Source organism: Balaenoptera musculus, chromosome 6, assembly GCF_009873245.2.
Source record: "Balaenoptera musculus isolate JJ_BM4_2016_0621 chromosome 6, mBalMus1.pri.v3, whole genome shotgun sequence".
Taxonomy (NCBI): domain Eukaryota; kingdom Metazoa; phylum Chordata; class Mammalia; order Artiodactyla; family Balaenopteridae; genus Balaenoptera; species Balaenoptera musculus.
The window spans coordinates 5,557,798-5,569,920 of record NC_045790.1 but is presented as its reverse complement, the minus strand read 5'-3'; the positions used below and the strand labels follow the sequence as shown (position 1 = coordinate 5,569,920).

Genomic DNA, 12,123 nt, shown 5'->3' with positions numbered 1-12,123 from the left:
GGGACGTTTTCCTTACAGTCTGGGGTGAGGCTGAGTCATTCCAGAGTGTGCAAAGGCAAACCGAGGGCATCTTCCACCTGGCCGGGGAGGCCCCTAGCAATTCTGCAAACTTGAGGAGCAGAATGGAACTTACGAGTTCTTGCTAATTGACAGCTGAGTCCTGCCTGAGAAACCAAAGAAGCTGAGAGAAAAATTGTATTCTAAAAAGCTATCAAAAGATAACTTAATGGAAATATTTTAAAATATTTAATTGCTCTTTATGTTTTACTTAAATGCTCAACTCAATAAAATATGATTTTCTATTTAGTTTTGAACTATTTTTTCTAGCAATAAATGTTACCCTTCTAATTCTTTAAACTTTTAAATTCCCCAAATAAGTTCTCCTTTGCTATACTTGGGCAGGATTTTGGCCAGATTAAAAATGGGTCTTTCTATATAAGGGTTGCAACAATTAGATCTACATGAATATATTAGTATTTGTGTAAATGTAATTGTCTTAACCCAGAGAGCTCCCAAGCGAATGAGCCTGAGATGCATAATAAGTAAAGAGATGTGTTAATCCGTGTGTGTGTGTGAATTGGTGTCGTGAAAAACTCTACACGTGCACATTTGTTTGCAGGGCACGTGGCCCCTGCGTTTGGGAGCCATCTGGGTTGAGACCAGGCCCCTCCCGTGTAGGGCTTGTGTCCTGGCTCAAAGCCATGTGCAGTCATAACTGACTGTGCTGGGTGTGCACGTGGCCAGCAAAGCCAAAGCAATGCCCCTTCCTACACCCTCTGTCTTTCCCCTCATCTTTGCTGTGGTCTCCAAATGCATGAACCAAATGGCCAGGTAACAATTTAAGTCAAAACAGTGCGTTAAAACCAAAAACCTTTGCGTTAGAAAACCTGAAGCAGGGCAGTTGGAGAGCTCCCTGCCCGCAGTGAGCTGGCCCTTACCTTCCGATGTCCCCAGAGCTGGTTCCCCTTCATGCCGTGACAGTCATACAGAGTGACCGGGCTGCTATGGGAGATGGCGTCGAAGCAGAATTTTCGGGTGTGCAGGGGCTCACCTGGCCGAATATCTTCTCTCCAACCAAAGGTGAAGAGCTAACAAAACAACAATAGCAGAAAAGCTACAGTGAGTTGAATTTGGAGAGATTCAGAAGCAGGGGGAGGTATGTCCTTTAGCTACGAAGAACTCCTGCTTCGTGATTTACAGGAAAAGACCTATGTCTCAGCATAATAGGGGCACTGAAAAAGGCATGCATGCTAATGCTCTGTAGCAACACCAGAAGCACTTTTGGCCAAGGCTGGCCAAAAAAGCAAATGAAGTGTTCCGGTTAGATAGACAGAAAGAGAGACAGACAGACAGACAGACAGAGGGAGACAGAGGGACAGAAGGAGGGGAGAAACTTTTTAATGATGCCCTTTACCTTCTTCATTTGGATGAAAAAAATTAGTGGGTTAAATGCCACACAGTTAGCTTAAATGGGCAGATTAACTGAGAAAAGACCGGGAGTAGGGTTGAGCTGGATGGATGCCAGCAACTTGAAAATTTTGATTTAAATGAAAGCTAAGCTTGATGAAGTAAAGAATAGGCAAATTGATTTCCTGGAGTTGGTAAGAGTAATCCTGCCGGGCAGTGTAGAAAGTTCTAGACTGTGACTCCCAGTAAGAGATACAGTTTGCAAATATGCATAGATCCCCTTTCCCCCAAATGAAAACGGAAATTTCATGAAATATTTGTCCTCAATGCATTTAATAGACTCTGATATTCCATCCAAACTTTTCCTGTCTTAGTCTATTCTATTCCATCCATCCATTCTATTATTTTATTTTATTTATTTTTAATTTAATTTAATTAATTTGTTTATTTTTGGCTGCATTGGGTCTTTGTTGCTGCGTGCGGGCTTTCTCTAGTTGCGGCGAGCGGGGGCTAGTCTTCGTTGCTGTGCGCCGGCTTTCTCTAGTTGTGGTGCGCAGGCTTCTCACTGCAGTGGCTTTTCATGGTGGTGGCTTCTCTTGTTGTGGAGCATGGGCTCTAGGGCGCGAGGGCTTCAGTAGTTGTGGCACGTGGGCTCAGTAGTTGTGTCTCGCGGGCTCTAGAGCGCAGGCTCAGTAGTTGTGGTGCACAGGCTTAGTTGCTCCACGGCATGTGGGATCTTCCTGGACCAGGGGTCGAACCCACATCCCCTGCATTGGCAGGCAGATTCTTAACCACTGCGCCACCAGGGAAGTCCCCATTCTATTATTTTTAAAATGTGACTTATGGATGCACTAAATTGATTTTACAATGTATTAAATTGAAAAAACAACACTTCTGTAAGGAAAGGGTATTTTTTGGAGTTTGAGCTGGATAACCATTTGAGGGGTGCAGTACGAGAAATCCTTAAGTAAGTGGGAAAATGGACTAGATCAGCCCTAGGATTTCTTCCAATTCTAACATCTCAATGTCAGGAGACTGTGTGGATGTAAAAACAAACACAGTGCTGAGCTGTAAGCAGACAATACACTCGGCTCTGTCAAGCTGCAGATTACCGCAGTTTTGGGGTCCTACCTGGGTAAGAAAATGCAGAGAATCTGGCAAAATTCCAGGGATGGCTAACAGAAACAGTTAAATGGTGGGGACACTGCAGAAGACTTGAAAAAGCTGGGTTAAGTGGTCTGAAGAAAATCGGAAAGAACTGATCTAAATCAAACATATGAAGCCTACTGTCTGAGTTGTGGCGAGAGATTGCCTTCTGTTTCCCTGGGAGACACGACAAAATAGGATGTTTTAAATAGAGGAAGGTGTTTTAGGCTAGGCATTTGAAATAGATTCATGCAGAGGAATTGTGTGGTCTCTTTCCCTAGATTCGTTGTCATCATTTTAATATGATTGCGGACTGAGGCATTTTTAGATTCATTCAAACCCTACGCAGGGGAATCATTTCTCAAGGAAAAGTGTCTGTTCAGCTATTTCTGGTTTTTGATCACTCCCTTCAGATCAGGACCTACCGCTCCCTTGGTTTTTCAGATACTGTGCTCCTGTGTTATCCTAGAGCTCTGTCCTGCCCATGTCCCGTTTCTGTCTATCCCGTCAATGTAGGTCCAGCTCAGGGTTCCTCAGATCCCACCCTTGCACCTTCCCTGGTTGGTCTCACACATGCTCAGTTTAACTCTCGCTGGTACGTGCATAACTCATCATCTGTGTTATGTCCAACCCTGTGTAGGATCTCCCTCTTACGTGTCCCATAGACATCTCAAAGTCACCACATCCTGAGTTCCATTGATTTCCTTCCCTTCTAAACCTGTTTCTGCTCCTGTGTTTTGTTTTAGTTGGTCACCTCATTCAGCTTCGCAACCTGGGAGTCCTTTGTCTTTATGTCCTTGGTCTCCCTCATCATCTTCATCTACTCCATCACCAAGTCTCACCACTTTTGTCTTCTAAGTATTACAGGAGGTGGTCCCTGTCCCTCTGTCTCCACCACCTTTGCTCTCAATGTTTCTTGTCTGGACTCTTGGAACGACCTTCTGATTGCTTTCTTTCCCACCTTCCTCTTCTGGTACCTTCATATCTGTTTTCTATTAAATTGAAGTATAGCTGATTTACAACTTTGTGTTAGTTTCAGGTGTACAGCACGGTGATTCATTTATACATATATATCTATTCTTTTTCAGATTCTTTTCCCTTATAGGTTATTATAAAATATTGAGTACAGTTCCCTGTTGGTTAGCTATTTTATATATAGTAGTGTGTATATGTTAATTCCAAACTCCTAATTTATCCGTCCTCTGCCTTTCCCCTTTGGTACCATAAGTTTGCTTTCTATGTCTGTGGGTCTATCTCTGTTTGTACCTAAGTTTATTTGTATCATTTTTTTAGATTCCACATATAAGTGATATCATATATTTGTCTTTCTCTGGCTTACTTCACTTAGTATGATAATCTCCAGGTCCATTCATGTTGCTGCAAATGGCATTATTTCATTCTTTTTTTATGGCTGAGTAGTAGTCCATTGTATATATGTACCACATCTTGTTTATCCATTCCTCTGTCGATGGACACTTAGGTTGCTTCCATGTCTTGGCTATTGTAAATACTTCTGCAGTGAACATTGGGGTGCATGTATCTTTTCGAATTAGAGTTTAAAAGACCCATATGACCATGTTACCTCTTAACCTGAAATCTCACCATATTTTCACATAACCCTTAGAGAATGAAGTTCAGACTCTTTAACACATAAAGAACTTTCCACCATCTGGACTTTGCCATGTTTTCCAGCTGCATCCCTTTCCCTTTAGTTTATGTTCTATCAACAATAGAAGATTTATAAGTTGCTAAGAGAGTAGATCTTAAAAGTTCTCATCACAGGAAAAAAATTCTGTATGTTTGGTGACGAATGTTAACTAGACTTACTGGGGTGATCATTTCACAATAGATACAAATAACGAGTCAATATGTTGTATTACTGAAACTAATATAAAACTGTAGGTCAATTACACCTCAGTTTTAAAAAACTGTAGTTCCTTGCACTAATCAGGTGGTATGTATTTCCCCTTCGGTGACTTTGTTCACAGGAGCCCCTCTGGTTGGAAGGCCCACATTCACTGGCCAACCTAGTTACTGCTCAGCAGTCCTTTAAGGTTAAGTTCAGGGGTCCACTCGCTAAGAAGCCTTCTCTTTGAACCCCTCCCTTCCTCCCTCCCATCCCCCACCTTATTTCTCGTGAGTGTCCGACTGTGTTTCTGTATCCCTCACTAGACCGTGAGACCCGTAATGGCAGGAACCACATCTTCTTCATCTTTGCGTTTCCAGCACCCAGAACAATTCATGACATTTAATTAACGTCCAATAAAATTTCTATTGAATAAGTAAAAACTCGCACTCATTATATTAACAGAAAGTGCATTGGGATAACTGTCAAGAGGAACTAATAATTAGTCTTTTCAGGTTCTCAAATGAATTTGTGTTGTTTGTGTCTAATTACAACAATAATTAATTTTTTGGAGCTTTCAATTCCAATGATTCTAGGCTCAGTTACCTATTATTAGAATAAAAATTTCCTGGCCTGTACACCTGTCATTGCTTAAATCTTTATGTTATTTAAATATCACAACCCCTTGGTACTATAAGCAGTGCAGCCCGCGCAGGAACCAGTGGTCTTGATGGTTTATCGATTTTCTGCTTTGTCTCTTTTCCTCGTTTCGGTTTTTATACACGTAGAAGCCAGAGCTGAAAGGCTCTGTCATCATCACCCAGTTGGGGACAATTGGCCTGCAGAAGTGCAATGACTGGCCACCGGCACACTTCAGGAGTCCAGGCTTGTGTACGCCTCTGTAGACAGTCTTTTCTTTTTCTTTTTTTTTTTTTTAAATTTTTATTTATTTATTTATTTATTTATGGCTGTGCTGGGTCTTCGGTTCGCGCGAGGGCTTTCTCCAGTTGCGGCAAGTGGGGGCCACTCTTCATCGCGGTGCGGGGACCTCTCTTCATCGCGGCGCGCGGGCCTCTCACCATCGCGGCCCCTCCCGCTGCGGGGCACAGGCTCCAGACGCGCAGGCTCAGTAATTGTGGCTCACGGGCCCAGCCGCTCCGCGGCATGTGGGATCCTCCCAGACCAGGGCTCGAACCCGTGTCCCCTGCATTAGCAGGCAGACTCTCAACCACTGCGCCACCAGGGAAGCCCAGACAGTCTTTTCTTACTTTTTACTTTCTTTCTGTTTCCTTTCCTTACTTTTTATTAAATAGATCAGTCAAGTCCAAAAGAATACCTGCGTGAAAGCAAACGGGCACATTTGTCTCTCGGCTGATTTATTCATCTGCTGTCACAATTACATCTCAGGGCACCCTCGGGTGACTTTTAGTTCTTGTTTCCAGGCTTGTTATGAGGGTGCAGTAATCATTCTCAGCTGTGCAGACTGATTATCCGCTTGTAGGCTTCAGTGTTTGAGGCATTAGTATTATTATTATCACCTGGTGCTTACTTTCCTGCGTCCCGGGAGACGCGTCTTTGGATTATATAAACGGCTTTATTCTGCTGCACCTGCCATTAGCTAAGATCTTTCTCTCTCGTGTCTTTGAAATGCTGTCTCCTGCCACGTAAGTTATCCTAATGGTGGTGAGGAACCAATCAGGCACCGAGCGTCTCATTCCTTAGGCCCACATGCCCCCGTGCAATCGTGTCAAAGCGGAAACAGACAGACCTCATGCACGTATTTGATGGTTTGCAAACCCTTGGGCTGCGCCTCGCTGACAAGAAGTATTCAGATTTTATTCAGGTTCCCTGCACAATACCTCCTGATTTTTTTTCAACCTCAAATTCCTCAGCCTTGGAGTAAATTGATGTTCCTTTCTCCACTTTCCTCTTTGAAGTGATACTTTAAAACGGATTCGGAATGATAGGTAAGTCATACTTCTTGGTGTGTGTAACGTTGCCTGAGTCTGTGTTGTGTTATACGAACCGGCTCACAAGCCTCGCTGCTGCACGTCAATTTATTATCTCAGTGTTGCTACCTGACCTGAGAAGATGGAAACGATTTTTCTCTCCGTGATTAGTTAGATTTTCTTGCATCGGCGTGCGGTTGGCAGAGGTCCGGGCTACTGCACGTTTCTCCTTGTGGTCTGGCATCCTCGGCCCTGAGGCTGACCCTGCACCCCCGTCAGCTGTCCTGTACCAGGTGCACTGATCCGCCTCCGTCTGCGCACGTCTCTGTCCAGCTCTGGGCAGGGCAGCATCCTGAGCAGGACGGAGACTCCCCTGCAGACTTCCTCCCAGCACAGGTCAGGGCTGCCCCCTGGCACCGAAGACTTGGAAAATGAACTGCACGCTCCCTTCCCTCAGGGGAGCCTCAATCATCCCCCTCCTCTGTGACAAAAGCCGTTTTCTTACCAGCTGCTTCCACAGACTCTCTTTAACTCCCCACGGAACTATTTTGTTTATTCATTTGTGTTTTATTTTTGCCATTAAAAAAAAAAATCATTCCAGCTCTAATAAGTGCCCCTTTCATGTTCTTTGAATGCTTTTGAATCAAAAAAGAGTGCCTATAATTTTCCTGTCCTGATATTCTTTTCTCCTTTGGGAATTTTAATCTAAAGGTAGAAGAATGAGTCCTAATTTTTAGAAGTCCTTGAGTAATATATCGAAAAAAGCGAAGAGTTAATTCCTGGAAAATGAAGCAGCTTGTGATGATTGAACCGCCACGTCAGTATACGGTGATACGTATTTCAGATATGATTGACTTTACCTCCTTTCAACCTTGTTGCATTGCCCTGTTTTCAGAAGTCGCTAGAGGCTGGAAATCTCTTTCACGAGCTGTAGTAACTGATCTTTCGTTCCTCTTAGATAGTTGTCTGCTTGTCTAGTGCTGCCCTCTGGTGACTATTTCTGGAATTACATGCCATGGCTTTTTGCAGTTTAGCTTGGGGTGGGGCGGGGTCGGGGAGGAGCTGAACCAAAAAATTTTAAATGTATGCAGTGTAGCTGGTTTTCTTTATATTTACGTGCAGCCGTCAAACAAAATCTGCAGCCCAGAGCATATTTCATTCTAGCACATTCCAGGGGATGGAGACGTTCAACCTGATCCAGGCATTCAGGTATCAGCCACCTGGATAGGTGTGTCTCTTGGTTGGGCTGAATAGAGATGGCGGAGTGAACTTTAACCCAACAGATACGGATTTTCCTTATGGCATTCTCCTTTTCCTTTTTAAAAAAATATCCTTTCCCACCCTAGATGCCAGCCTTACTGACTGGCCTTGAAGCCTTCTCTTTTGTTCCCAGGCTGCAGTCTGAATTGCCTCTTGGGGGAAACAGGCTGGCACCGTCCACCACCCTGGTCACATCCCCGTGGCACTTATAGAAAGGGACAGAGGATGGAGTAGGCCGTCAGCTTCCACGGATATTCCACGCCCCCCAGTGACCCTCGAGCTGCAGGACCTTCTTTAAAACCCATCTGATACGTGTCCACACGTGCAGGGTGTATTTGAGGGAGTGAGACGTAGTATTTGATGTTCGGCGGCTGCCTCGGATGGCGGGAGATTTCTAGTTTGGGGTTGGTATAAAGCGATCTGCGGGGAAGGCTGTGAGAAGGAAGAAGACAGAGTATATTTGCTTTGCACCTGCTACCTGTGCAAGATGCTGGGACGTCACGGACGTTATTGATTCTCACGATAACCCTGTTCGTGAGGTGGGTGTTACTGTCCCTGTTTAAAGGGGGAGGGACTAAGGCCTCGAAAGATATAACGATTTCACAAGGACGCACAGGTTAAACTGGCTGGGATCTAGGTTGGCCTGAGCGAAGGCCCATGATCCTTCTAGAAGACCACGAGGCTGCGGGAGAAGAGGACAAGGACCGGGCTCCCGGCTGGGTGGGGGAGGGTGTTGGGTTAGGGGTTGTTTGGCGGACTCTGGGCTGGGCCGTGGGCTTGGTCTGCCGCTGCTGTTTTCCTGAATCAGCGGCTCTGCGCTGTTCTGCAGGCCGGAGGGTTAGGGGATGCTCGGTGGGGAGGGGCCGGGGCGGGGCCGACAGGCCGAGTCTGCGCACTCGAACAGCTCGTGGAGAACCCAGGCTGGGGGACGGGGAGCTTCACTGACTTGATGTTCAAGATGGACACTTGAGGAACAGCTGGAGGAGAGAACTAATGCCTTACTGGAGACTGCTTGCCTACTCTTGGTTTTCATAAGAGAAGCATCGTGGACAATTCTGGGAGACAAGGCATAAGCCCGACATAGGATCTTGAACTTGAGATGTATCCTTTTGAGGGAGGGAGGGGGGCGTAGGGTGGGGGGAAGGGGCTTTCACTGTATCTGTACATTTTTTTTCTTGTAAAAAATATGGCAATAGCTGTAGATACTCGTTCAGTCCGTGTGATGAGTCCACCAGGGTGTGCCGTAATTTTTTTATAGTTTCCTATTTGAAATATTTTGTAAATTAATATTCAAATAATACAAACGGGCAGACATAATTCTACCCACTGTCTCTCCTCTTTTACAGGTGACACAGTGTGAGGAAAGCCCCTTTCAAGGGTGTTTCAAAGAGGGTCAGGAATCATACCTCACTTAATAAACTGAGTTGCTCCGAAATATTTTTCAAGCAAAAGCAATAAATAGTCTTAAAGCCTCCCCTGAAGTCCATGCTGGGGTGTTATTGCCTCCAAGTGATCCTTTGTGTGTAAGATTACAAACTGCTGCTACCACGAGAGGTGTATGTAAAGTATTCTTTTCAGTAAACAGCCAGAGGGGGAAAATAAGATTAGAGAAAGTCACAAAAACTTACAGAATAACCAAGAGTCTTTCAGTAAAACCATGAAATTTGCTTGGGAAAGTTACGTAGCACTCTACAAGCTTTTCATGGTTTGAAAACTACCATTCTGGGAAAGGAAATAGAAGACTAGGGTCACAATCAACATCTCTACCACCCTTTCTGTTATTATTAGTTTTTTAAAAGCATGGTCTATCTTTTGCCACCCTTTTATTTTATTTTTTTTTAGTATTTATTTTATCTATTTATCTGGTTGCACCGGGTCTCAGTTGCGGCAGGTGGGCTCCTTAGTTGTGGCACGTGTGCTCCTTAGTTGTGGCATGCGAACTCTGAGTTGCTCCGTGGCACGCGGGATCTAGTTCCCTGACCAGGTATCGAACCCGGGCCCCCTGCATTGGGAGCGTGCTTAACCACTGCGTCACCAGGGAAGTCCCCCTTTCTATTATTTAAAGCACATTTTTGTACATGATCTCAATTAACAATCACGACTGTTCTGAGAAGAAACGGAAGCAAAGAAGTGAAGTGATTCCCTTGACTGCAGAGCTGGGTGGTGACCTGTCAGGGCCTCACCCAGGTCCCACCTAGAGGTCTGTTCCCACACTGCCTGCCCCTGCCTCAGCCCCTCCCCCCATGACGCACCTGCTCATGAGACCATGTCCTCTCAGAACCATCCTTGACGCAGACGTCCAGCCTCAGCTCGGTCCCTGTGGCTCCGTGTTTGCTGTCCACGCAGAGGTTTGCTGCCACGTTTCGAAGCTGTGGAAAGAAGACAGGATGAGGATGGGCTGTTTTTCATTGTACCCCTGGCTCCTGACAATCCTGGTGGAGATTTGGTATTTTTTTTTTTGATTACATGATGATTGAATGATGCCTTAAATTTATATGCAATTTATGGAGAGAAATCAGAGGATTAACTAGAACATTGCCCAGTCTACGTGTAAAAGAACATGGGAAGATTGAACAGCAAAATCTCAGCCGGGCAGTGTGTGAAGCTATGACCCAGGAGCACGAACGTGGAGTCCATGACTTCCGTACGATGGGAGATTTTTCTTTTTCAGGTAGCTCTTGAACTTGGAACTGGTTATCTTCCTGCTTCAAAGTGTCTTCTCCCTTCACCACCTTAGCTGGGAGAGCTCCGCTCTGAGGCAGGTGGTGCAGATAAAAGCTATGAGGAAGAGAGAGATCACTGTGCAAGGATGTGGCCACCTGACGCCCCCAGCGGCCTGGGATGGTCTTTGTCTGCACCTGTCATCCTGGTGATGGTCTTTGTCTGCACCTGTCATCCTGGTGATGGTCTTTGTCTGCACCTGTCATCCTGGGATGGTCTTTGTCTGCACCTGTCATCCTGGTGATGGTCTTTGTCTGCACCTGTCATCCTGGTTTAGCATTTCTGCTGGATGATAAATTAATGCCATCCTAGAGTATTAGCAAAACAGGAAGGATAGTACTGTCGGTGTAATCCTCTACTGGATGAAGGTTCTCCACATCATGTCTGGAATTTGAAAAGTTGCAGAATGAGGAAAAAACACTCATAATTCTTAGCAAGTATTTTGTTAACATGGATGTAAAGAACTGAATAGTTGGGGGTGGGAAAAGGGGTGAAAAATATCAACAGCAGAAACAGCAATGGAAAAAGTCTGGTTGCAGACAGTTCCCCACGTCAGATCTTCCTGCGTGAAGGTTCCACCAATCTTCCTGTCGGCATCAGACCCACATCCTGCTGCAGAGCTGGGCAATGTCTACAGTTTGTTACTGAGGTGTGTCTGCTTAGATAAGCTCAAGGATCTCAATCCTTTCCATGCCTTTGTAGAGTCCTGGATTATAATAATCCCTTTAGGTACCACTAAGAATGGAAACAAGAACAGGATGTACTCAAGTGATCGTTTTAGTCACGGTTCTTTTGCCCAGCATGAGTAGATAAGGAGTCTCTCCAGGACGGAAGGATGCCTGAATGGGGCCTGATCCTCCTGGGATGGGGCGGTGAGGCAGAGAGGAGGTTGTCATGTGATGTACTGGGTGTCACGAATGGAATAAATGACGCCTGGATGGGGTGTGCTGGAGAGAGCTGTTTCATTTCCACTTCCTTTAGGAGTAGAGGCTGGTATAGTGTCATTCAGGAGGGAATCAATGTGGTTTCCAGTTTCCTGATCCACGGAATTTGGCAACAGCTGGGGCTTGTCTTCTGCTACTGGACCACTATTCTCGGGGTGTCTGTCCCCGATGACAGGGGATGTGAAATAATGGAGGACACAGGGCAACGGTTCTGAACCTACTTTGGCCTACGGACCTCCCCGAGAATCCAAGGAGAGCTATGGACACTCTTGCAAAAACAAATGGACAAACTGTAAGTGGACACACACAAGCATTTTTCTATTCACTTTCCTGGGCACCATAGACTCCACATTTGAAGCTGAATGAGGGAAAATGTTTGCCACCCCCCAATCCCCCCCTCCCCCTTGCAAATGAATTGACTCTCTTAGTCTCATGGGCGATCTTGAAGGACAGGGGATGAACTAGGCCATGTCGGCGAGCACCCCGGACACTCCCACTTCCTTCACCTTTTCTCCACCTCCTCAGTCAAGCACCAGGGAGGAATTTTACTGTGGAATTTGGGGAGCCACGCTTAAAATAGGCCTTTTGCGGACTCAGCTCCCAGGTGTGTGATCCAGTTTATTGGGTGAAAGAGAAGCACCCTGAGGGGCAGAAGTCTGAGCCTTCATCTCTCTCCAGAGGCCAGCATCCATCAGCGCCCGTCTGGTCTGATCTTATCTGGGGCCAGGGTGTTGGTTTCTAAAGCTGCTCCACCCGAGGGCTGCCGGGGAGAACTCTGGACCGAGCTCTCGCTTTACTCTTGGCCACTGAATTCACAGACTCACTCTTCTTAGAGAACCAGTGTCAAGGG

General features: G+C 45.7%; 1 protein-coding gene across 1 annotated transcript in view; it reads right to left on the bottom strand.

Moving 5' to 3' along the window:
• GALNTL6 (polypeptide N-acetylgalactosaminyltransferase like 6) overlaps positions 1–12,123 on the bottom strand; it is a 1,174,587-nt gene that overhangs the window by 15,681 nt on the left and 1,146,783 nt on the right. Inside the window, 2 exon segments of the mRNA XM_036854715.1 lie at positions 939–1,088; positions 9,861–9,977. Of these exon segments, the coding sequence (XP_036710610.1) occupies positions 939–1,088; positions 9,861–9,977 (267 nt within the window).